The following is a 25937-nucleotide window of genomic DNA, read 5'->3' as shown; positions in this document are numbered from 1 at the left end:
ATGCCTTTTCTAGATCTACAAATGCCAAGTACGTGGGCTTGTCTTTCTTAATTCGGTCCTCTACGATCAGATATAAAGTCAGAATTGCTTTACATGTTCCCACATTTCTTCTGAAGCCAAATTTATCTTCTCCCAACTCAGTTTCAACTTGTCTTTCCATTTTTCTGTAAATAAGTGTTAACATTTTGCGGCATGAGATACTAAACTAATGGTGCAGTATTTTTCACACTTGTCAGCACTGGCTTTCTTGGGAATAGGTATAATAACACTCTGCCGAAAATCGGATGGCACTTCTCCTGTATCATACATAAATGGAATAACATCTTAATGCTGGTTTCCCCTCAGGCAGTCAGTAATTCTGAGGGTATGACATCACTTCGCGGTGCCTTGTTCATAGTTAGGACTCTCAAAGCCCTGTCGAATTCTGACCTCAAAATTAGGTCTGCCATGTCATGTCATCATGCCACATCATCAGCCTCAACAGCCACTTCTTGTTCCAGACCCTATCATCTATTTCTTTACCTAGATACAACTGTTGGATATGTTCCTGCCATCTTTCTGCCTTGTCTTCTTTCCCTAGAAGTGGTTTTCCATCTGAGCTCTTAATATTCATACACCTAGTTTTCCTTTCTCCAAAGGTTTCCTTGATTTTCCTGTATGCAGCATCTACCTTTCCTAGGACCACACAACCTTCAACATCCTTGCACTTCTCTTCCAGCCATTCTTCCTTAGCTGTCTTGCACTTTCTGCCTACTTCATTCTTTATTCGCCTGTATTCTTTTCTACCCTTCTCATTTTTTGCATTCTTGTACTTTTGCCGTTCATCAGTCAGGTCTAGTACCTCTTGAGTTATCCATTGCTTTTTCAACAGCCTTACTGCTCTCATATTTCACTATTGTCCATTCTTCCTCTACTGTGTTTCTGTCAGCCTTTTCATTTAGTCCTTGTGTTACATGTTCCTGGAAACAAGCCCTCACACTCTTTTCTTTTAACCTATCTAGATCACACCTCCTTGCATCCTTCCTTTCTTCAATTTCTTCAAATTCAGGTGGCAATTCATGACCAACAGGTTGTGGTCAGAGTCCATGTCTGCTCCTGGGAAAGCCTTGCAATCTAACATCTGCTTTCTGAATCTCTGCCTTATCATAATGAAGTCTACTTGATACCTTCCAGTGTCTCCAGGTCTCACCCATGTATACAGCCGTCGTTTGTGTTGTTTGAACCAAGTGTTAGCAAGGACTAAATTATGATCGGTGCAGAGTTCAACCACCCAGCTTCCTCTTCCATTCCTTTGTCCCAATCCGAATTCTCGTACTGTATTTCCTTCTCTTCCTTGGCCTACCACTGCATTCCAGTCTCCCATCACAATTAGATTCTCATCACCTTTTACATATTGTATTAAATGGCTTCTATCTCTTCATATATTCTTTCGAATTCTTCATCATCCGATGAACTAGAAGGCATATAGAGCTGAACTATTGTGGTGGGCATGATAATCAGCTAAGTGGGAAACGACATGGAAAGGAATGTGACTGTAGCGGTGATCTCAATTTACAAATTGTCAATTGGGAAGGTGATGTGAACGACAGGAAGCATGACCAACAAATGGCAAATACGTTAATAAAGGAAGGACAGCTGATTCAGAAGCGATGGAACCAACTAGAGGAGAGAATGCACTGGACGTGGTACTGGTAAAACCAGATGAAGTCTATAGAGAAACAAAAGTAACAGATGGTATTAGTGATCACGAAGTTGTTTGTCGTAGTTAAAAATGAATGTGATAGAAAGGAAGGTATTAAACGAAGGAATATTATGCAGTACCATAGGGCTGAAAAAGCAGGCATGAGGGAGTTTTTGACACTTTGAGCGCCGCGTGCTATAACGGTTTTCCTACCGCTGAACGCCAAGGACAGTTTCCGTTTTTTTGCTACCTTTTGTTTGATCACACACAATTCAGCTTCTATTGTAGGTAGAAACTTGAAATTTTTGTTATTTTTCTACTAATATGATTGCCTATAAAAATAAAGCTTTACTCAGTTCATTTATAACCATTAGTAAACATTTGGCAGCCAAAACCCAAAATTATTAATTAAAAATAAAACAAAACAAAAGTTTAGCAATAAAATTTAGGTACAACATAATTTTTTTATACATCGCGAACATATTATGAAGCTATATTGATAATTTCATTTATTTGTGCCTAAAATAATTCTGTAATAATAATAATAATAATAATAATAATAATAATAATAATAATAATAATAATAATAATAATAATAATTCAGTACAAGTATATTTTACAAGACCTTTCAAACACACTTATGTTTTGTCAAGCACAATGGATATATAATCATTATCACAGCAATAAATGAACAAGTAAAAGATCGAGAACAACTAGACACAGAGTGGACAAGTTGCACAACTGCGCCAAGTAAAGTGCGCCAATAAATATGCCTGCTGATTGGACTAATATACTGAAAGAATGGCACTGAAAATAAACGAGTCTGTTTACTGCAAAAATAGTAAGTCTTCAACTAACTATATTGGGAAATTGTGATAGGAAATGACTGTTACTTTTAATAATAAAAAATAAGTACTGGAACGTCCTTTTGAAAGGACGTTGGCATTTTTCAGATGAAAACCAAAGGGACTATCAAAAGGACGTTAGCGCTTTGAGGGTTAAACGTAACTATGGTAGGTAGAAAACAATAAATAAAAATGTAAACAGACTCTGGGATAGGTTTAAAAGAATTGTTGAGGAATGTGAAAATAGCTTTGTACCTTTAAAGGTGGTAAGGAATGGTAAAGACGCACTTTATTATAACAGAGAACTAAAGAGACTGAGGAGGAGGTGCAGATTGGAAAGAAATAAAGCTAGAAATGGCTGTGGAAGTAAGGGGAAATTGAAGGAACTTACTAGGAAATTGAATCTAGCAGAGTTTGAGTTTGACGTTTGAGAACTTTTCTGTTGTTTTAATTGATTGTAACCTGTAACCTTCCTGGGTGTATCTTGCTCCTAAGATTTTCCTGATAACCTTCCTCTCTCCGTTTTTGATTTCTTCAAGTTCTTGCTTTCTGCTGAGTGCTAATTTTTCACTTGCATAAAGGACTGTTTTTTTCCCCTTTTTTTCCCCCTGCCATTTGCTTTATGTCGCACCGACACAGATAGGCCTTATGGTGATGATGGGGCAGGAAAGGCCTAGGAATGGCAAGGAAGCGGCTGTGGCCTTAATTAAGGTACAGCCCCAGCATTTGCCTGGTGTGAAAATGGGAAACCAAGGAAAACCATCTTCAGGGCTGCCGACAGTGTGATTCGAACACACTATCTCCCAGATGCGAGCTGCACGCCCCTAACCGCACAGCCAACTCGCCCGGTACTGTTGGTTTTATGACTGTGTTTAATGATGAATTTATGTATGTCTTGACATGAATTTTTTGTTGTAGATGTTTTGGACTAACCCTAATGCTCCTGTAATTTTTTTGGAGTCGGGTTTGTTGTGAGATCTTTTCAAGGCCTGTCAGTGCGATAAATCCTCCAAGGTATTTAAAGGAAGGGACCCTGTCAACTGTACCATATTCTGTTCTCAGGCTCTTGATATTTGTCCTTGAACATAGGAATTTAGTTTTCTCAAATGATATCTGTAATCCCACCTTTTCTGCACTTTCTTAAAGTATCTCGAGCTGTTTAACGGCAGTCTCCTCATCCTCTGTTCGTATTGGCAGATCATCTGCAAAAGCGAGGTATGGAATGCAGAGGCTATCTTTGGGAAAGCCCAGTCAGATTGGCTTCCAAAACTCACATTTCTTGAGTTCTTTCTCCCAATCTACCATGACCTTGTCTAGGACGACGCTGAAAAGAATAGGAGGGAGTCCATCACCTTATCTCATGCCTGTTTGAATGTCGAAGGGTTATGAGATTTCCCCATCAATTTCACTTTAGATTTTGTGCCAGTCAGTGTTTGATAAGTTCTCGAGTTTTGGAATCTAGTCCCCTCTCTTCTCGAATTTGGAACAGTGAGGGCCTGTCGATTGAATTGTAAGCCTTTTTGAAATCCACAAATGTGCATACGAAGGGTGTTTGTCTGAGAGCTCGCATTTTGAGTATGGTTTCGAGGTAAAAAATTTGTTCGGGGCATGACATATTGGGTCTGAATCCTGCTTGATATTCAGCTAATTTGGGTTCTAATTGCTATTGTGTTCTTTGCAAGAGACATGCTGATAAAATTTTGTAGGTAACAGATGCAAGAAAGATCCCTCTATAATTATTTACATCTGATTTGTCACTTTTTTTTTATGTAGTGGATGGATTAGAGCAATCTTCCAAGGAGCTTTTCAGTTTTCGAAATGTTTTGAATTATTATTTGTGTAATTTCTTTGAGTAAATTTGGGCTAAATGTTTCAAACGTTCAGCTACAATTCCATCCTCCCCTGATGCTTTGCTGTTTTTAAATTTCTTGATGTGTGAATAAATTTCTTCTTGTGTTGGTGGTGACAAATTTTCTAGTGTGATTTCTGGCTGTTTTTACGGGAATCTCTTTGTAGGTTCTGGACAATTTAAAAGCTATGAAAAGTACGCAGCTAGTTCCTTGCAATTTTCTTTATTTTTTTAAGGCCAGTTTAACATCTTGTTTCCGAAAGCAAAGGTTCTGTGGAGAAAACCCTTTAATTTGGCTCCCAAAGGTCTTGTTAAAATAATGTGTTTTATCATTTTTAAAATTGTCTTCCAACTGACTTCAGTTGATCGTTGACGTATTTCCCTTTATTTTGTCTTGGAATCTTAGATGCTTAATTAGAACTTCGAAAAATGTATTATGTGTCTCTTCTGATTTGTTGCAATTGTAGTTTTGAAACGCCTTTTCTTCTTCTTCTTATAATATTAACGCCTCTGTGGCTCAGGCAGCAGCATGCCAGCCTCTCACCGCTGTGTTCCGTGGTTCAAATCCTGGTCACTCCATGTGAGATTTGTGCTGGGCAAAGCGGAGGCGGGACAGGGTTTTCTCCGGGTACTCTGGTTTTTCCTGTCATATTTCATTCCAGCAACACTCTTCATTTCATCTGTCATTCATTAATCATTGCCCCAGAGGAGTGCAACAGGCCTCAGCAGCCGGCACAATTCCTATCCTCGCCGCTAAATGGGGGCTTCATTCATTCGATTCCTGACCCGGTCAAATGACTGGAAACAAGCTGTGGATTTTAATTATTACTACTACTACTACCTATACACTTAGTTTCAGCTTACGATAATAGATTACTATGCAGAAAGTACTGAACCAAAACGTGCTTTAAGAACTGTAGAATAGGGGTCTACGTAAAAACGGAAATAATGTATGTGCTTCTCATGCATCACAGCGACCATCCGTTATGCACTATGCAGCCAGCACCTATCACAAAGTCCAGCTGCATGGCTAAATGGTTAGCGTGCTGGCCTTTGGTAATAGGGGTCCCGGGTTTGATTCCCGGCAGGGTCGGGAATTTTTACCATCATTGGTTAATTTCGCTGGCACGAGGGCTGGGTGTATGTGTCGTCTTCATCATAATTTCATCCTAATCACGATGCACAGGTCGCCTACGGGAGTCAAATCAAAAGACCTGCACTTGGCGAGCCGAACATGTCCTCGGACATTCCCGGCACTGAAAACCATACGCCATTTCATTTACCTATTCCATAAACAAGTTGACCAACGACAGAAAAAACTTAGTTCTTAAATAAGAAACATATACGCACTATACTTCGTTCTATATTTCTAAATTTTAGATATTATTTTGAGAGCCGGGTTGGTTGGCTCAGATGGTTGGCATGTAAAAGAACTCCTGTGGGACTAAATTATGGCACCTCGGCATTTCCGAAAACCGTAAAAGTAGTCAGTGGGACATAAAAAGCAATAACATTGTTATTATTTTGAGAAAACAGCGGTATCACTTTTAGAGAACATGAGTCTATGTTAAATTATACTGCACCGTTACTAAAATACTAATAATATAATTGGTTTTTATTGGTTTTATGTCCCAATAACTACTTATACAGTTTTCTGCGATGCCGAAGTGCCGGCATTTTGTCCCACAGGAATTCTTTTATGTGTTGGTAAATCTGCCAACATGGGGCTGATGTACGAGGACTGTTTGAAAACTTCTCAGAATCACCGCTAGATGTCAGTGCTAGAGCAACGAGGTTCCCGCGAAATAATCACACATCCTTTGTGAGTGAACACATGGCGCATCAGTGCTCTAGCTGCAGGAGTGTGGTAGTGACGACTCTTTGTTGTTGTTCCCGCGTAGTGATTTGTGACAATGGAAAAACTGAGATTCGAGCAGTGATTAACTACTTTGTAAAGAAAGGTATGAAAGCAAAGGAAATTCCTGCCAACTTTCAGAACACACTGGGGGACTCTGCTCCTTCATTTTCAACTGTTGCCAAGTGGACCAGCGAGTTTAAATTTGGTCAGGAGAGCTTGGATGATGATCCGCGTAGTGGACGGCCAAGAAGTGTTACAACCCCAGAATTTATCGCAAAAGTGAATAAAATGGTCATGGAGGATCGTCAACTGAAAGTGTGGGAGATTGCTGAAGCTGTACGGATGTCTTCTGAATGGGTATATTATATTTTAACCGAAGAATTGGGTATGAAAAAATTATCCGCAAGATGGGTGCTGCGGCTCTTGACATTGGACAATAAACACACCAGATTGGAAATGTCCGAACAAAGTCTGGCCCATTTTCAGTGCAACCAACAAGATTTTTTGCGCTGGTTTGTGACTACAGATGAAACTTGGGTCCACTACTATACCCCAGAGACAAAACAGCAGTCAAAGCAGTGGAAACATGCTGATTCACCACCACCAAAGAAAGCAAAGGCAGTGCGTTCGGCCGGAAAGGTCATGGCCTCAGTTTTCTAGGATGCAAAAGGCATTCTGCTGATAGATTATCTTCCTACTGGCCAAACAATTACGGGGCAATACTATGCAAACCTCCTAGACCAACTACAAGAAAAGATACGCGAAACAAGGCCTGGTTTGGCAAGGAAAAAGGTCATCTTTAATAAGGACAATGCTCCGCCGCACACAAGTGTTATTGCCATGGCAAAACTTCATGAACTGGGGTACAAATTGTTGCCATGTCCACCTTATTCACCTGATTTGGCACCATCAGACTTTGATCTATTCCCCAAGCTGAAAATTTTCCTCGGTGGACGGAGATTTTCTACAAGGGAAGAACTGACACCCGAATTTGAGAGGTATTTTGCAGGCCTGGAGGAATCTCATTTTCGAGATGGGATCAAGGCATTGGAACATCGCTGGACCAAATGCATTAGTCTACAGGGAGACTATGTTGAAAAATAAAAGCAGTTACACCGAGGTAAGATACTTAATTCTAGTACATTCCGAGAACTTTACAAACCACCTACGTATATGAGCACCTTCAAGTACCACCGGATTGAGACAGAATCGAACCTGCCAACTAAGGCTCATTATACTAAGCATCCTGACTTAGTATGCAACAACGGCTTCAGAGCACATTTTCACAAAATTCACGAAAAGTAACATAGACCCTAGTTCGCTGTTATGCTTTATTTCTAGAAAATAAAACTCAGGAGAGTTAGTGGAGGAGAAGCATTATCTGATCTTGTAATGATTGAGAGCGGGTATTCTGCAAGACAATATCACTGGACCCTCTATGGCTTCTTGTATACCACCACACATACGGCTTTCCGCGGATGATGTTATATTGTAGAGAGCAATAAGTAAGTTACGGGATTATGAGTGACTGCAAAACGACCGTGAAAGTCTTGTGAGATGGACAGCAGACCTCGGTATGATGGTACAAAAGGTGAAAAGTCAGGTTGTAAGTTTCATTAAGAGGAAAAGTCCTCTCAGTTTTAATTACCGTGTTGATGGAGTGAAAGTACCTCACGTGGTGTTAATATAAGGAAAGATCTTTAGTGGGGTAATCACATTAATAGGATAGTAAATAAAGCTTACAGATCTCTTCATATAATTATGTAGGTATTTAGGGGTTGTTGTCGTCGTTGTCTGTGTGGGTGGTGTATGTGTCATTGTAATAAGGATGTAAATGACAGAGAATGAAGGTCACTGGTAAGAACCCAATTAGAGTATGGTTCCAGTGTATGGGACCCTCACCAGGGTTACTTGATTTGAGAATGGGAAAGGATCCGTGGAAAGCAGCATGATTTGATCTGAGCAATTTCTGAGAAAAGAGTAGTGTTATGAAAACGTTCCAAACTTTGGACTGGGATGACTTGGGAGTAAGGACATGAGCTGTTAGACTAAATGATATATTCAGAACTGTCAGTGGAGAGATGGCGTGGAATGAGATTAGCACACGAATAAGCTTGAGTGGAATTCGTAAAAGTAGGAGAGATGATAATATGAAGATGAAGTTGGAATTAAAGAGAACAAACTGGGACAAATATTTGTTTTCAGAAGAGGAGTTACAGATGGAAATCATGTGTCAAGGAAGACCCTCGACAAATTTTACCTTCTTTGAAATCATTTAAGAAAGGACTAGGTAAACAACTGATATGAATGTACCACCTGGGCGACAGCCCTAAAGGCAGATCAGGAGTTATGAATTGATTTACAGTGGAACCTCGATTCTCTGGTTTTGGAGGCACCATGGAGGGAAAAAAAAAAAAAACGTACAAGACGGGAAAATGGAAAATACGCAAATGAATGAAAAACCATCAAAAATTTGGTTAAATGTCACAAAAAAAAAAAAAAAAAAAAAAAAAAAAAAAAAAAAAAAAAAAAAAAAAAGTAAAATTATAATTTTACAGACACTCATAAACCAAACCAAACCAAACTACAGCCCCAATGGGCTTTTGCCTACCACGCGACCACTGCTCAGCCCGAAGACCAGCAGATTATGAGGTGATGTAGGGTCAGTGTGACGAATCCTCTCGGCCGTAATTCCTGACACTCCAGACCGGGGTCCCCATCTCATCATTATATAGCTCCTCAATTAAAGGTAATCACCTAGGCTGAGTGGACCTGGAACCAGGCCTCTTATCCAGGCAAAAATGCCTGATCTGGCCGGGAATCAAACCCGGGCCCTCTGGGCGAGAGGCAGGCGTTACTTCAAACATTAATTACCGGTACATGAGTTAAAAATCTCTATAATTTACATTCAGTTTTACCACGAAAGTATTTTTAATTCCCTAATCTAATAGATTAAAGCATATTAGATACAAAAGCGCCCAACATGATGGCGAAATCCCTTCTTTTTTGAATCTTCCATTGTAATTTGGTCACCAATACACTGTTCGTGGTCAGTTTCTGGAAACCTAGTACCGCGTAAATTAGGCCTACATCGATTCTTAAAGGTTATGTTGAACTCGAGAATATGGCTTCGAATGTAAGCATCGATTCTCAAATGTTCTCGAATGCATTATATTCAATTCTGCCCTTCGCTAATCACAATCAAATTGTGAACCGTATTTTCAAAAGATACCAAATACAAAATATTCAAAACTGAGATAACAGGTGGCAGCACTTCCTTGAACCTAGTTCTACATGTGGCGTGACAAATGTTGTGCCAAAAGATACCACCTCCCATGTTAAACAGTGAATAAATGTTCCATTTTACAGCAAAAGATACTGAATCCCCCATGCATCTGATGCCAAGACATACCAATCAGAAGTACTGTTTTATGTCACATGACAATATAAACAACATGGAGACATTTACATCATTCGTTGCACTGTTTTGATTGGATTAAAGATAGAATGTTTCTTCCCAGTGAGGCCATTCTTACATGCCAGCTGATAGGTCCTTTGTGTTAGTGGAGAAAAGACTAAGAAAGAATGCTGCTTTGTCAAAGTTCTTGACTTGTTCTGACCTATCTGATGAGACCAGAAGAGGAAACAACCTTTCATTTCATACCAGATAATACTGTATTTCCTCATGTAATAGAACCCCCTGACTTTTTGAGACAAAGACAGAGGAAAAAAAAAAAAAGCTCACACATCTCCCCCCCCCCCCAGGTAATTCTTTACAGGAGAAAAACTATTCCGCTTTGTAGTGGGTACAGGCCATACTGCAGCTCGGATGACATCACACAAATTAGTCGATAGTTTTGTCCGTCCGATCTGCACAGTGAAAACATGCGGGACGTCTGTTTCATAATTAGGAAATGTCCACTTCCGTAAAGTTCTGCAGCTTTGATGGCAGTGCAGTTTTGTATGTGCAACCTGTGCATTGCAAGCACGCATCAGTCATACGATACGTCTGCGTTTTGTTGCTTTGAATGCCCACCAGCCTAACGGTTAGCACAATTAGCTGCCATTCTCAGTGGCCTGAGTTCGATTCCTGGTACTGTCAGAGATTTAAGAATAGCAGGAAGTTTGGTATGTGGTAAAATCGTACATGCAGCTCACCTCCATTGGGAGAATGCCCAAACAAGAGCTGCACAACCTCGGAATGGGGATACAAGTTTACTTTGGTTAAGAAATATTCATGGTTATTTCTATAAATACAGCAGGTGAGATCATTAACAAAGCGATCGTTTAATAACTTGTAACTCAGGCAGAATAGGTATATCTTTGGAGAAGCAGGCTTAAAACATGTTGGAAACAATCCAATCATAACAATTGTTTTACTTGTCAATGTACCTAACAAATTATAATAGTAAAAAGAGCAATAATAACAAAATAATAATTATGTTACTAGTTTTACGTCCCACTAACTGTTTTTGAGGGATGTGATAAATATGTAGAACAAGCATGAAACATACTTGAAAAATAAATATCTGACAAAAAAATAAATGCTTCCAGTCACTATATATTACATTCAGAAGTACAACCCATAACATTTGCTGGTGATCAATTGGTAGGGTGGTATGCTTTCTACAGCACGGCTTTAATCGGAAGGAGTGGTTTCTGCTACATGTACACCAGCTGGGAAAATACAGAGACCATCTCTAGAAACCATTTGTGAATAGATTCTAACTGTTTGGACTCTGTAATTGGGAAAAGACTATTTTTAAAAGTTTCAAAAAGACCGGGATCTCGAATGTTCCAGATAGCTGTGAAGTTGACGTCATTTGGGAAGATGACAATGCCGGTAGCAAGGAAGTTAGCGGCACAAGACAACAATTCAAAAGAAAGTAGTGACTAGGTTTATTGTGTGATAGGCCTAATGCTCAAATGACAGAGACAAATGACTGGCCATTAATTAGTTCTTTTTCTGTCTTTTTTTCTTTTATTAATGTGATAAATAAATATAACTCTATGTCCAAACCTTATGAAGTGATATGAAGCTTCATATTGAGTTTTTACAACCGGATGCCTCATCAGAGGAGCTAATGTACTTGTTGTACGTCGCACCGACACAGATAGGTCTTACAGCGACGATTGGACAGGAAAGGGCTAGGAGTGGGAAGGAAGCGGCCATGGCCTTACTTAAGGTACAGCCCCAGCATTTGCCTGGTGTGAAAATGGGAAGCCACGGAAAACCATTTTCAGGGCTGCCGACAGTGGGGTTCGAACCTACAGTACTATCTCCCGAATACTGGATACTAGCCGCACTTAAGCGACTGCAGCTATCGAGCTCGGTAAGGAGCTAATGAGATTAAAGTAATGACATGATGTAAGAGTAAATAAAACTGATCATAGCTAGAGTATATGTACGCCTAAGTTATGTGTTCACCATTTATTGTTTTCTTTATTATTTAACATTTAGAAACACTCTTCCAACAAAGGTAGCCAGTAAGACTCAGAATACAATCCTAAATTTGTTAACAACTAGTGTAGAATACATACCTGTACCCAGTAGGCACTGCACGAAATGGGAGGCTATCGCATATTGACTACTACCCCCCGACCCTTACTTTTTGCAGCTATAAAAGAGGAAAGAAAAAGGGTCTAATATGTGAGAAAATGCAGTATATGCAAAACCTAGGATGACACCCCACCTAAACACAGTTTTGAATGCATATTAATCAATAGTCCAGGCATGGTTTTATACAATTAAGAAGGAAAACTGTATAACAAGAAAATAACTGGATGATCACTCACCGCATGATTAGGGGTCCGGATATGTTTAATGTCCACACTAATACTCAGTGAATTGAAGTCGAAGGTAACGCCTGGTACTGACATGGCACAAAGAAGATGAGCCCAGCGCCCATCAGTAGTTGCTTTCATGGCACCACATCTGACGTAACACAGGCAACAAACCTGGATAACAGAATATCCTTATTGCCTATATACAAAAGCACTGATAAGGTTAAACTGACCTCTGAAATTCTCTATATATTCTTGAAACTGATACTTAACTGAGATTTATTTTATTTCTGATATATTTCTTGCTCCAGGTATTTGTCTTTTCTGATTTATTACACACTAAGGTATGTTATTCAATTATTATTGAGGTATTATGTAGGTGTAGGTATCTGGAAATGATCCTTGTAACAATCTTCAGCTTGTGTGCACCAAATTTCAGCCTAGATTGATAGGGAATTTGCTCTAAATGGAGATCATTGATGATTGACTTGTTTTGTTATATTGCTAAACCAAGGAATTCATGAAACTTAGAAAACTCTATTGTCTTTGTTGTTGATATTTTCTACTGTTAGCTATAATACAAACTACTTTCCCTCTGTTTTGAATGTCTCTGTTGGTCTAGCCTGTTTTCTTATATTGACTTCTCTTTAGTACTGCCCCAATTTTTGCAGGATTGAGACTCACTGCAGAAATGGGAAAAAAAAAAAAAAAAAAAAAAGCTAGCATAAGTGAAGAAAGGCATGCTATTGCATGTGGCAACAAGGTTGGTGATTGGTCAAACCAGGAGATTGCTGCAACATTAGGGATTTCTAAAAATGGCATTTTTATCTGCTTTGAAGTGAAGACAAGATGCAGACACTCACAAAGATCGAGTATGTAGTGTACGTCCTAGGAACACATGTTGATGAAGAGAAACACATTGTGATCTTAAGCAAATATAACAGAAGGCTTACAGCTGTGGACAGCTGTGCATGTTGAAATCAATGGAACTAGAACTAGCAGATATTAATCTCAGGGACTTCAATGGGCTAGAGAATACAAGACTGGACCATTGACGAGTGAAAATGTGACCTATGAATCGATAAGTCAAAATATGAGAAATTTGGGTCAAATTATCATCAGTATGCCTGCCGTCATCCAGGAGAAAGAATGCTAGAAGGCTGCCTAACACAACTGTGAAGCACGGATGTGGTAGCATTATGTGTAGGGGTTGTTCTGGTAACAATATGGTGGGAGACTTGGGGAGAGTGGAAGATATCTTGAGGAAGGAGCAGTACCATTCCATTCTATCAAGCAATGCAGTACGATGTGAAATTCAACATACGAGAAGAGGATTTGTTCTGCAGCAGGACGACGACATGAAACACACGCCAAAGCCGTGTAAGATGTATGTAGGAAATAAACAATCATCAGGTGTTCTACAAATAATGACCTGGCCCCCTAAGTCATTCGACTTATCATCCATACGTTGTTGTGCGATGAACTCGACTGTAAGGCAAAATACGTCAAGAGTTGAAAAGATCTCTGGCAATGCCTTCTGCAAGTATGGGGATCTATAACTACAGAGATGTTGGAGAAACTAACCATAAGAATGACACGTATTTGTCAAGCAGTAATCAGAGCAGAGGAGGGAGCACCTAGATGAGGACAAAGTTTAAACAGTGTAGCTCTAGACACTGCTTTCCGTTATTTTCAAGCATAAATTGCTTTATAATGTGTCAGTCTGTGTATAATGAATGTTTATGTTTGGTATTTTCATTTTAAATATATGTCGTATGAAATGTCACTAATCTGCTGCCTAATAGATAATAAGAACTGGAGTTATTAAGGCAAGATCAAACTTTTTAACACTAGTGTATATTTATCACTGACCACTGTCATCAAAAGAATACATTCACTAACAGTTAAAAAAAATACTTGATCCAAAACAAAATCGACACAGTATATCAAACGTCATACATAAAAACTACCTTAGTAAACACACAAGTAAAATATATAATTATATACATACATATTCATTATACACTATTATGTTTTTCAGCATTCAGTGTGCAAGAATCAGTGAATGAACTAAGTGCCTTCACAATTCTCTGTTTACATCTAGCTCTGTGAACTCATTTGGTTCCATGCCTCTTACCTTTAGATCATAAGAATTTTAATTTAACTATCATTGCCTTGGGTCTCTCTCCTGCTAATCTAAACCCTCTATGGCTAAGGTCACTGTTCTCCTAGGTAACCTATTTTCCTCCATTCACCTCACATGGCCCCACCGCTGAAGTGAATTTACATGCACAGCTTCATTTAACGAGTTCATTTATAACCTAGTCTTTCTCCCCTGATTGTGAGTGCCCTCCTGCTGTTGTTCCCACACATTTGCAACAGTAATAATTCTCACTACTTTCACATCTGTTACTTCCAACTTACATGTATACATGATACAGTAAATAGTATTGACTGGCTGATTGAATGTTAATTGTTACTTAATGTATACATTGGCCAAACTTGCTCGACCACTGGGACATCTCAAGGAACAAGCAAGAAATGTTCACCTCAACCAGCCAGCCAAATTGGAAATAACTGAGCACATCCTGTCTTTGGTTCATGTTCCAGGATGTTTGAGCTTTTATCCACACAAAGTATGAAAGATCCAGTATAATAGGAGAAGCAGTGGAAATATCGTATTTGCTTGTATATAACTCGCCACCGCATATATCTCGCACCTCATTTTTAACATATGGAATTGCAGGGAAAAAAATCCCTGCACATAACTCGCATTAATTTCTGACATCATATGACCGGTTGCATAAACCGTCTGATCTTAGATCAGAGACAAAATTGATCTCAGTTCACGCTAAACTCGGATTTTTTTGCTGTATAAACGTTAATCTACGATCAATTCGCACTGAAATAGGATTAACTTTGAATGGAGAAATTTCTGCGATCAAACTCTTTGATCTCAGTTCAAGGAGTTGTTTTACTTTCGAGATAGAAGAACAGCTGATTGCGAACATAATATTATCTGTGTTGTTGTGAAAAATCATAAGAAAATACAAAAAAGACTGTTGTCTGTATATAAGCTATATTATGCTTCTCATAATGCAGTGAAACATAATTCTACCATATAACCTCTATGAATTGCTTACGATATTACATTATCTCGTTCATGTTTTACAGATGTCTGATTAGTGGGATATAGAGGGTTATTCAGCTAAGTTGACCATCTCAAATAAATATATGGACTGTTCAAGATAGAATGGTATCAATATCCTCTGAGGTAATGCTATTAACTTTGGTTTTAAAATGGAACTATGCGGTTTTCTACACCTAGCCTTAAATCTACAAGCATTGTAAGTTCAGCACTGTGATTATTCCGAAAATCGATCTGAGTACTTCTCGAGAAAATGTAATATATTCAAACGTGCTGAAGACCGCCCTGTTCGATTCGCGCTATGTGTGAAACACGAGCTAGCTATTGACATGCAGAGTTGCTTCACCTTTTCCTGACAGCTACGTATGCGCTCTGCTGTGCTCATAAAAGCACTATTTACACCTTTAATACCGCTGTAGGTAACAGGAACCATAAAAGAAAAACGGCCATGCAACATTTTTATCCTGACGTGATATTAAACCAAACGAGCTAGTGCAAATGGGCAATCACCCCTTGTTAACACTAACTGATTCTTCAAAGAATGAATAAAAGAAAGAGAATGGCCACGAAGGCTGTGAAAATGAAAGACTCATTAGGCTTCTCAAACCTAATACTATAGCAATAAAAAAAAAAAAATAACAAGGGTTGACTGAGGTAAGTCGGATGTCTGTTTTTTCTTCACCTGTGTTTCTTGCAAGAAAAGCATATATGAAGAAATTCCAGTACATGCTGCAAACGATGTTCATTTGTCGCCAGTCATGGCCAGCTCAATCCTACCATTTAAGTACTATCCAACGGGCAAAGCTATTTCGTATTTCATTTGTTTTGCAGTGTTTCACCGTCCACTTTTCTGAACTCCGATTACATTTTAACTACACATGTGTAAACAGAGTGCAAGTTTTGTACAACGCGACGAAGTTGTAATCTCAGTTCATTTTCAGAACTAGCTTCTAAATTGATCTCACGTCAGATGTCTTTATGCAACCGGCCCATTAAGATATATGGTACATACACAAAATAAAGTTTGGGTATTCCGTAGACATACCCACATTAAATATTGGGACTGTACCAATTGTTGTTACGGTACTTTGTACGTGACAGTACAAGAAGAAGCTGCATTTCTTTCTACCTGCAGAACGGTTGAGGCTAGCTGTTGTAACAAAAATACCTAACTCGCAAACCCCTGCCCCAAGGCTGCATTCCTAGCCAGTCCGTCACTCTCGGCCATCCCTCTCCTTCTTCCGTCTTTGTCAATGTGCTTATCGCTACCTGTCCGGCAGAGCTGATCACATGAACTGGGAGTGTTTCCCTGTCCAGGCAGTCAAGCGATCACGGTATTAGGTATCGTCTATCTGTTGTATTGTCGACAAGTACCAGTAGTCTGTCTTCACTTGTCATTCTTGTTTCTCATTTAGGTTTTCTTGTGTATGTCGATCTTTAAGTTATGGAGAAACGTGGGAGTTATATGGCTGGGTTTAAACTCAAAGTGATAAAATATGCTGAAGAACATAGTAACAGAGCTGCCGGTCGAGAATTCAGTGTGACAGAGTTTAATGTTCACTACCGGCGTAAACAGAAAGCTTCGTTAGAAACCACCAACCGAACACGTAAGGCATTCAGAGGGCGGAAAACTGGCAAGTGTTTTGAAATGGAAGATGAGTTGCTTCATTATGTTACTGAGTTGCAAAATGATGGCTTTAGTATCTCGCACGAGATGCTACATTTCAAAGTGCGTGAACTAGCAATTAAGGGAGGAATTAGCTGTTCGGATCTGAAAGTGAGCCGCAGTTGAATCAGTGGATTCATGACATGAAAGGGATTGTGTCTGCGAAGACAAACATCTCCCTGCCAGAGAATGCAAAGTGATTTCAGTGACGAAATTATAGATTTTCATCGCCATGTATAGCAATGTGGAAGAAAAACTATTACCTCTTATCTCAAATTGGCAATGCAGATCAAACCCCGATAAACTTCGACACGCCATGCAACACCACCATCAACAAGAAGGGAGAATCTAGCGTGCTTGTACGTGCAACTGGGTGTGAAAAACAACGTTGCACTGTCATGCTAGCAATCACCACAGATGGAAGTAAATTGCCACCATACGTTATTTTCAAAAGAAAAACAGTGCCTAACGTGAAGTTTCCCAAAGGCATTCATGTATGGGTTCAAGACAAAGGATGGATGGATACAGCTCTTGTCCAGCACTGGGTCCATACAGTGTGGAGAGCATGGCCAGGGGCACTGCTTCGACGCCCAGCAATGCTAGTGTGAACAGTTTCTGCGGACAATTGATGGAAGACACGAAGAAACTTCTTCAGGAAATGCAAACTGATCTTGCTGTAATTCCTGGTGGACCCACACACTTAGATAGTTTATTGCTTCCACCATCAAGTACAGGAAATGTACACTAGGTATTGTCAGTATTAATAAAAATAATCTATAGACAATATCTCAGCCATAATGCCTGAGTCATTAGAAAAATTATTTTAGCTACCTATATTAGGACATTTTTTGAAATACCACATTCTAGATACTCTTCTACACTATAAAATGCCTTTTTTCCTTAAAAATTCTGACTGTCTACAGCTGGCAAAATAAAGAGGCCATCAGTTGAACTCATGTGTGTTTGGGTTATGCGGGCATGGGTTATGGTGTCGACAGACGTTATTGTGAAGAGTTCCTTGAAGACAGGAATTGCAAATGCATTGGACCGAAGTCAGGATGATGCAGTATGGAATGGTGACCACAATGATAAACGCGAGGATAGCTCGGAGACTGAAGGCAGTGACAATGAATAGGGTAAGTATGCCAGTTGTCTTGTTTCAATAGCCTAATGTAAATTTTACATTTTTTGGGGGAATACAATCATTTGCACAATAATCCCTGCATATATCATGCACTGAAAATGTTCACACTTATTGATGATGATGATGATGCTTGTTGTTTAAAGGGGCCTAACATCGAGGTCATCGGCCCCTAATGGTACGAAATGAAATGACAACAAAAAATTCAAAAAAAAAAAAAAACTGACCAAAATAAATAAAAATGTCATGAAAAATGAATGGATGTACATGAACCCAAAAAATAACAAAAACAAACAAACAAACAAACAAACAAACAAACAAACAAACAAACAAACAAACAAACAAACAAAAGAGCAGTGGATCCGACTCAAAAACGGTCATAAATAATAGTATTACTGACCAAGGGACCACATATAAAGCACAGTCCTGAATCGATTATGCTTGATGTCTAAAGGGGTCCAAAAACCAGGTCTACGGCCCCTCCGTATGGTACAAGTTGCAAGAAGTAGAACCATGATATTTCTCGAGCTGCGGTACTAATCAAAGGTAGCGTAAACTCACGGTGTTCCAAGCAGTAAGGTACTACTCACAAGTATTGTACGTCGTAAAGGTAACGCAGTCCTATGGTGTTTCTCACACAATGGCGCCACTCATAGCCACGCAAACCGATGAGGTTCCTCACCTAGGTGTACTAAGCACGGGCGCCGTCATTCCCGTGGTGTTCCTCACATAGTGGGTACTAATCACTGGCAACGCAGACCCACGGTGTCGCTCATATAGTGGTACAACTCACAGGCTACGCCCAGACGCGTGGTGTCGCTCACACGGGTACAACTCACAGGCAACGCCCAGACCTGTGGTGTTGCACACACGGGCACGACTCACGGGTACTGGAAACCCACACTGAACCCCCCTCGAGTGCTACGAATCACAAAATAGGGAGTACCTAACAGAGTGGTACTACTCGCAAGTAAAAGCGACCAATGGTGCTCCGCGCGTGATGGTACTAATCAAAAGTAGTTTCATGGTACTAATCCAAGCATCCCTTGGTCGCCCCTTTTAGTCGCCTCTTACGACAGGCAGGGGATACCGCGGGTGTATTCTACATGTGCGTCCCCCACCCGCAGGGGGTAGTGTGTTTGGTCCGCGAGAGGTATTTTATTTCCCTCAAGTCCGCCGGCAAGCCGGTTAGGACCCCCCTATCCGCCACCTGGGACGCGCCACGTGGGAGTATCACCTCTCCCCCTGCTACGCCACCGTAGTAGGTTCGTGGCCACACTTATTTTTGTCAAAAAAGTGCAAGTTCTATGTGAGCAAATACGATGCACCAAATCCCCAATAATTTTAACAACATCACTGGCTATCAAGTAAGCACTAGTGGGCTGCCAACCGTTAAAGATCTCCAAATTTGTATTCTCCTTACAACTAGATGGGACCATCTGGATTGTACTGTAGGTTATGAGTTATGGTGTTATGAGGGGGGATAAAATATAAACGGGATTCTATTTTTTATTTAAATTAATTTATTGAAAAACACCAGGCAATTACAATTTATTTTTGCACATAGTTTCCTGCCGTGGAAATGCATTTGTCCCAGCATATGGACAGCTTTTTGATGCCCTCATGGTAAAAAGAACAGAATCGTGTCACCAGCCAGTTGTGTATGAAGTCTTCCACACTCTCATGATCATCAAATCGTTCCATCCTAGAGCTTCTTTAAGCGGTCCGAACAGATGGAAATCGCAGGGCGATAAGTCTAGGCTGTAAGGAGGATGATCAAGTGTAGTCCAGTGAATTTCCTGTAGCTTGGAGAAAGTTAGAGCTGCAGTATGGAGCCGCACATTGTCGTGGAGGAGGACGACCTGTTGAATCTGTTGGTTTAGTATTTTGCAGCGATATGTAACCCTCACCTTGTTCAACAGCTCGCAATAGTAAGCAGCACTGATTGTGGGTTGCTCATGCAAAAAATCAATCAGCAAAATGCCTCGCCGATTGAAAAAGCGGTTGCAAGAACTTTGATATATGACAGTCGAGTCTTGGCTTTCACTGGTGGTGCCTCCCCTTTCCTCAGCCACTCCTTACTTGCTTGTTTGGATTCGGAGTGTAGTGGTGGACCCATGTTTCGTTGCAGGTGATGACCAGATTCAAAAATGCATCGCGTTCTTCCGCAAACCTTGCTGTAAGCCTCTGACAGACCTCCAAACGTCTCAACTTCAGATTTGACGCAAGTGTGATAAACTGATATAACTTGAAAAAAATATTCTCTCACCCATGGGAAAATAATGCAAGTATCGAGCTCAAATTATTATTATTATTATTATTATTATTATTATTATTATTATTATTATTTACATAGTCAGATGATCGCATTGTTTGTGAGGTTATGTCATGAAACATGTACTGTATATAGACATTTATATGAGTTCAGTTAATGTAAGAACCTGTATAAAATTTATTATTACCTGTAGGCCTATATATAATGTGTAATCCACAACAGTACGTAGTGTGTCCGGAAAATACGTATAAATCTGTCGGGGTGACGTATCACGTATCGTGGAGGCACCGCCAGGTAGCACTGCTGTTGTCGCCAATCTTCTCCATGCTCAGTTCGAGTCGGAGAGCTCTGCGTGTCCGTAGTAGTGTGCGGCTGCTTGTTGAAAGTTACCCATTTTAACCTGCCGTTGGTATGGAGCTCTCTCTGATTGAGGAACACCGCATCAACATCAAGTCTCAGAGATTGTGTGGCCCGAGTTCGACCGGATTTGGCACAAGGGGGCAGGTGGATCCTTCATCACGACAATGCGCCCGCTCACACGTCGTTCGTTGTGCGTGAGTTTTTGGCCCGAAGCTCAATCACCGTGACAGACCACCCGCCTTATTCACCCGATTTAGCCCCTTGTGACTTCTTCCTGTTCCCGAAATGCAAAATGGTGCTTCGGGGGCGGCAATTGGGTGATATGGAAGCCATCAAGGGAGAAACGACACAGCAACTGAACAGCATCACAACTGAAGACTTTCAACAATGTTATCAACAGTGGAAATGGCGTTGGCAGAAGTGCATCTTGTCTCAGGGAGAGTACTTTGAAGGAGACCATATTGTAATACCTGAATAATTGTCAAATAAAGTTATTATTCAACTTTTATACGTATTTTCCAGACATACTACGTATTGTAAAACACACTGTACCATCCAGAATAACGTATCTTTGGCACTAGATGATGGTAGGATATTCTGTACGTTATATCTATGTATTATGCACTCTAGAATTTACGAGAAGGTATTTTGTAACATATCCTTCTAGAAGCCTGGCCAGGCACATATATAAGGACGTGGTCTTGATGGTAGTGACGAGTTACTGCTTAGTTGGAGTTATGGTTTAACAGGAGTATACTAGTGACCAGTGTTGTGTTTGTGCCGACATGCTGTGGCAGTCTGCAGTCAACTGTTTCAAGGTTGTCATTGATGCTTTCACGGTCCATACTTATAGACATGATATATCAATTAGGTAATACCTGGTTGCCAACCATTAAGGATTTACGTAGGTAGTTCCCTTCCCTGTCCCTTCACTATTGTTATTTCATTTCCGTTTTTTCCAAATTCGTACGTTCCTCATCGCCAGATGTTTCATTCCAGGCTTCTGTCAATGTCATATACCTGTCAATGTCATATGTTGCGTACACCTGTTATGTTATGTGACCCTCAGACAGTTTCTGATGGTTCCGTCAGCTTCCGCTTCAAACGCTAGCGCTGTACTGTGTCCGGGGGGGCCATCTGGTGATGAATGAACGTACCATTTCCATTTCTATTACAACATCTAAATTCAATGCCCATTGTTTACAAAGCCTTTCTCGTGGACAGTTGAGATTTTCTTCTGATGACGCAGAGCAAAGTTCTCTGCGAAATGTAAAGAATTTCACCTTATTTTCTTGACACGGCATAAGCGCAAAAGCCATTATAATGTCTATGTTTCAAAGTTGTAATCTCCATGTGCTCCGTAATAGGCAGCTGTTAAAATGGGGGTTTGTTGATGTTCTCGGAGTGAAGATTATTTTGTTTGCGACAGCAGTGATTAAGGTTATGTGCATTTAATTTGTAAATAATTGTGAATAAATCTGTGTACACAAGTTGACAGCATTTTGTGTGCATCATTTTGGATACTTCAGATTTTCGGCCAAAAGGCGAGGGCCCCTTCTTGAACACACTTTACGGAACTGTAGGTCGTTTGTGATGATTGCTTGACAGCTCCCATAAATGATTCCGACTTGTTCTGCAATTTCTGATACTCTCGCCCGTTCATCGTTGTCAATAATGTCTTTAACCCATAACACTATCCTCCACCACAATAACACGCAGTGACCTAGACATGGCAGATGCCGCCCACCCTCAACGGAGGGTCTGCCTTGCAAGGGCTGCACTTGGCTAGAAATAGCCACAAGAAATTTAAAAAATGTCTTTAACCACATAAATGTTTTCGTCTGTAATGCTGGTCCGAGGATGGCGATAGTGTTGCTGATTTTTGCACATGTTCTCCTCCTTCCTTGAACTTTTTATGCCAGGCAAAAACACGCATCCTTGATAATGTTTGATCACCGAACTGTGCAGTCAATCTTTGGCAAAATTCCGCAGCTGTAACGCCTTCACGTGCAAGAAATTTTATAATTATGCATTGTGCAGTGGAGGGGTGCACCTTTTGCTCCGACATCATGAGTGTTAATGACAAAACGGCGGGAGATATCTAACAGCACGTTCTCCTCACTCCTAATGGTCCCGCCTAAGCATAGCAGAAGCGCGGGGCCAGTTCTACCAAGTGTTGGTGTCCAGGAACAAAAATCCTATTTATATTTGTTCAACCTTCGTATTAGGAGAATCTTCCTTAGATTAATTATCAAGCCTTGTCATCGGTGGTTTTCATTTGTACCTTTTTACCTGTTGTTATTTTTATTATTTCCCAGGAACTGCCTAAGTTAGGAATGATATCTACGAGATGCTGAGGTTTAGTTTACTTACTTTTCTTCATATTATACAAGTATGATCTCATAGCAAGCTCATAGGGTGAGATATATACTAAATGTTGCCACAATCCTCTATTTGCAACCAGTGCTGTAGCCTCATTTAGTTCTACACCTCTTATGTTTAAATCGTTACAAACCGAGTCTAACCATCATTGTCTTGGTCTCCCTCTATTTCTCTTACCCTCCATAACAGAGTCCATTATCCTCTTAGGTAACCTACCCCCTCCATTCGCCTCACATGACCCCACCACCGAAGTTGGCTTATGCGTACAGCTTCATCCATAGAGTTCATTCCTAAGTTAGCCTTTATCTCCTCATTCCAAGTACCCTCCTGCCATTGTTCCCACCTGTTTGTATCAGTGATCATTCTCGCAACTTTCATGTCTGTTATTTCTAATTTATGAATAAGATATCCTGAATACACCCAGCTTTTGCTCTCGTAATGCAAAGTTAGTCTGAAAACAGACCGATGTAAATATAGTTTTGTCTGGGAGCTGACTTCCTTCTTACAGAATACTGTTGATCACAACTGCGAGCTCACTGCATTAGCTTTACTGCACCTAGATTCAATCTCACTATATTACCATCCTGGGAGAACACACAACCTAAATACTTAAAATTATCTACCTGTTCCATCTTTGTATCACCAATTTGACATTCTTTTCTCTTTGATTCTTACCTATTGACATCAATTTAGCTTTGGAAAGGCTAATTTTCATACCATCCTCATTGCACCTATTTTCAAGTTCCAAGATATTAGACTGAAGGCTTTCGCCACAATCTACCATTAAGACCAAGTCGTCAGCATAGGCCAGACTGCTTTTAACATTTTCACCCAACTGAATTCATCCCTACCACACTTTATACCTTTCAGCAGATAATCCATGTAAACTACGAACAGCAAAGGTGAAAGATTACAGCCTTGTCTAACCCCTGTAAGTACCCTGAACCAAGAACTCATTCTGCCATCAATTCTCACTGCAGCCCATTTGTCAACATCAATGCTTTGATTGATTTAAATAATCCCATAGTCTGCCAAGTATGGCGAATATCTTTTCCCTCGGTAACCCTGTCGTATGCTTCCTCTAGATCTACAAAACATGAACACAACTGTCTATTCCTCTAATAGCATTTTTCAATTACCAGGCACATACTGAAGATATCTTAACAGCCCCTCTGTGGTCTGAAACCACACTGATTTTCACCCAACTTCCTCTCAACCACTCAATGCACCCTCCCTTCCAAAATGCCAGTGAATACTCTGCCTGGCATTCTAATCACTGAGATACCTCGATAGTTGCTACAATCCTTCCTGTTCCCTTGCTTATAAATAGGTGCAATTACTGCTGTTGTCCAATCTGAAGGTACCTTACCAACACTTCATGCCAATCTTACTACTCTATGAAGCCATTTCATTCCTGCCTTCCCACTATACTTTGCCATTTTAGGTCTAATTTTGTCTATTCCTGAATGCTTTATGACAATGGAGTTTATTTACCATCCTTTCGACTTCCTCAGCCAATGGCCGTAGCCGTGTTGAAACACCGGATCCCGTGAGATCTCCGAAGTTAAGCAACATTGGGCGTGGTCAGGAGTTGGATGGGTTGCCACACGCTGTTGGTGGGGGGTAAGGGAATGGAGGAGCGGAAAGGAACTGGCCATCCTACCACACGTAAACTCTGGCTCAGGAACACCTCTGCGGAGGTTCGGACCTGCCTTCGGGTAGAATAACCCTTACCTTAGCCGACTTCCTCAAGCATAATTTCACCAAAATCATTTTCCTCCTGCCCATGAGCTTCATTGTTTGCTAAACCACCATGAAGATTTCCTTTTATGTTAAGATGAATTTCATAATATTCCCTCCACCTGTCCAGTGATTCCCTGGGATCTATTATGGGTCACCTGAATTACCCAAAACACTGTTCATTTCCTTTTCCCTCCATTTCTAACATTCTTTATTACTGTCCAGAAAGATTTCCCAGCTGCTTGACCTAGTCTTTCCAGGTTATTACCAAAATCTTTCCACGACTTCTTTTTGGATTCAACAACTATTTGTGTTGCTCTGTTTCTTTCACCTACGTACAATTCCCTGTCTGCATCAACCCTTCATTGAAGCCATTACTGGTAAGCCTTCTTTTTACGTTTACAAGCTGCTCTCACTTCATAATTACACCAGGATATTCGCTTTTGCCCATCTTTGTTGTTCCTAGGCATTCCCTTGCTGTTTCTACTACAGCGTCCCTGTACTCCACCCAGTCTCTTTCTATATCCTGAACCTGCTTACTGTCCACTGTTCGGAACTTCTCACTAATTGCATCCATGTACTTCAGTCAAATTTTCTCGTCCTGGAGATTTTCTACCTTTATTCATCTGCAGACAGATTTCACTTCCTCTATTGTAGGCCTAGAGATTCTTAGTTCACTACAGATCTAATAGTGGTCTGTTTCATCGAAAAATCCCCGAAAAACACGTATATTCCTAACAGATTTCCTGAATTCAAAGTTGGTTAAGATATATTATTATTATTATTATTATTATTATTATTATTATTATTATTATTATTATTATTATTATTATTATTACCTTAAGCTCATGAGAGCTTGTGATGTGTTATGAAGGTTTGCTAGTGCACAAGAAATGTAATTCTGAATTTGATGTTTTACTGGTATGAGACTTGTTTATTGTCTTTTTTATTTATTGGTTGGTTGAATTTAAGAATATCATCGGTCTTTATATTGTGGGGAAAAAGGTTATGCTATGAAAATTTTCCCGCAATATTCCTTGGTATTGGTACTACATTGGGCTGTTCTTGGGTAAAATTATATATTGTAATAGTAATTCAGGTAATAAGTGATATTCTTATTGGTTAATCTAGTTCCATTAATTTATCCTGCAGGTCTTCTAAGTTTGGTTCACAGTCATCAAACATGTTTTTATTTGTCATTTGGTGTT

General features: G+C 40.0%; 1 protein-coding gene across 5 annotated transcripts in view; it reads right to left on the bottom strand.

Annotated features, from left to right (window-relative positions):
- Positions 1-25937, bottom strand: part of LOC136864113 (uncharacterized) — a 929406-nt gene that overhangs the window by 102580 nt on the left and 800889 nt on the right. For 4 of the 5 annotated variants that reach the window (XM_067140695.2, XM_067140693.2, XM_067140696.2 and 1 more), the window contains one exon: positions 12030-12191. The exons of the other annotated variant lie outside the window; for it this stretch is intronic. In XM_067140695.2, coding sequence (XP_066996796.2) covers positions 12030-12191 — 162 coding nt within the window. The remainder of the gene's footprint in view (positions 1-12029; positions 12192-25937) is intronic. 5 annotated transcript variants of the gene reach the window in all.

Source organism: Anabrus simplex, chromosome 2 (assembly GCF_040414725.1).
Source record: "Anabrus simplex isolate iqAnaSimp1 chromosome 2, ASM4041472v1, whole genome shotgun sequence".
Taxonomy (NCBI): Eukaryota; Metazoa; Arthropoda; class Insecta; order Orthoptera; family Tettigoniidae; genus Anabrus; species Anabrus simplex.
Note: the sequence above shows the minus strand (reverse complement) of the source record. Positions and strands in the feature narration are given on the sequence as shown.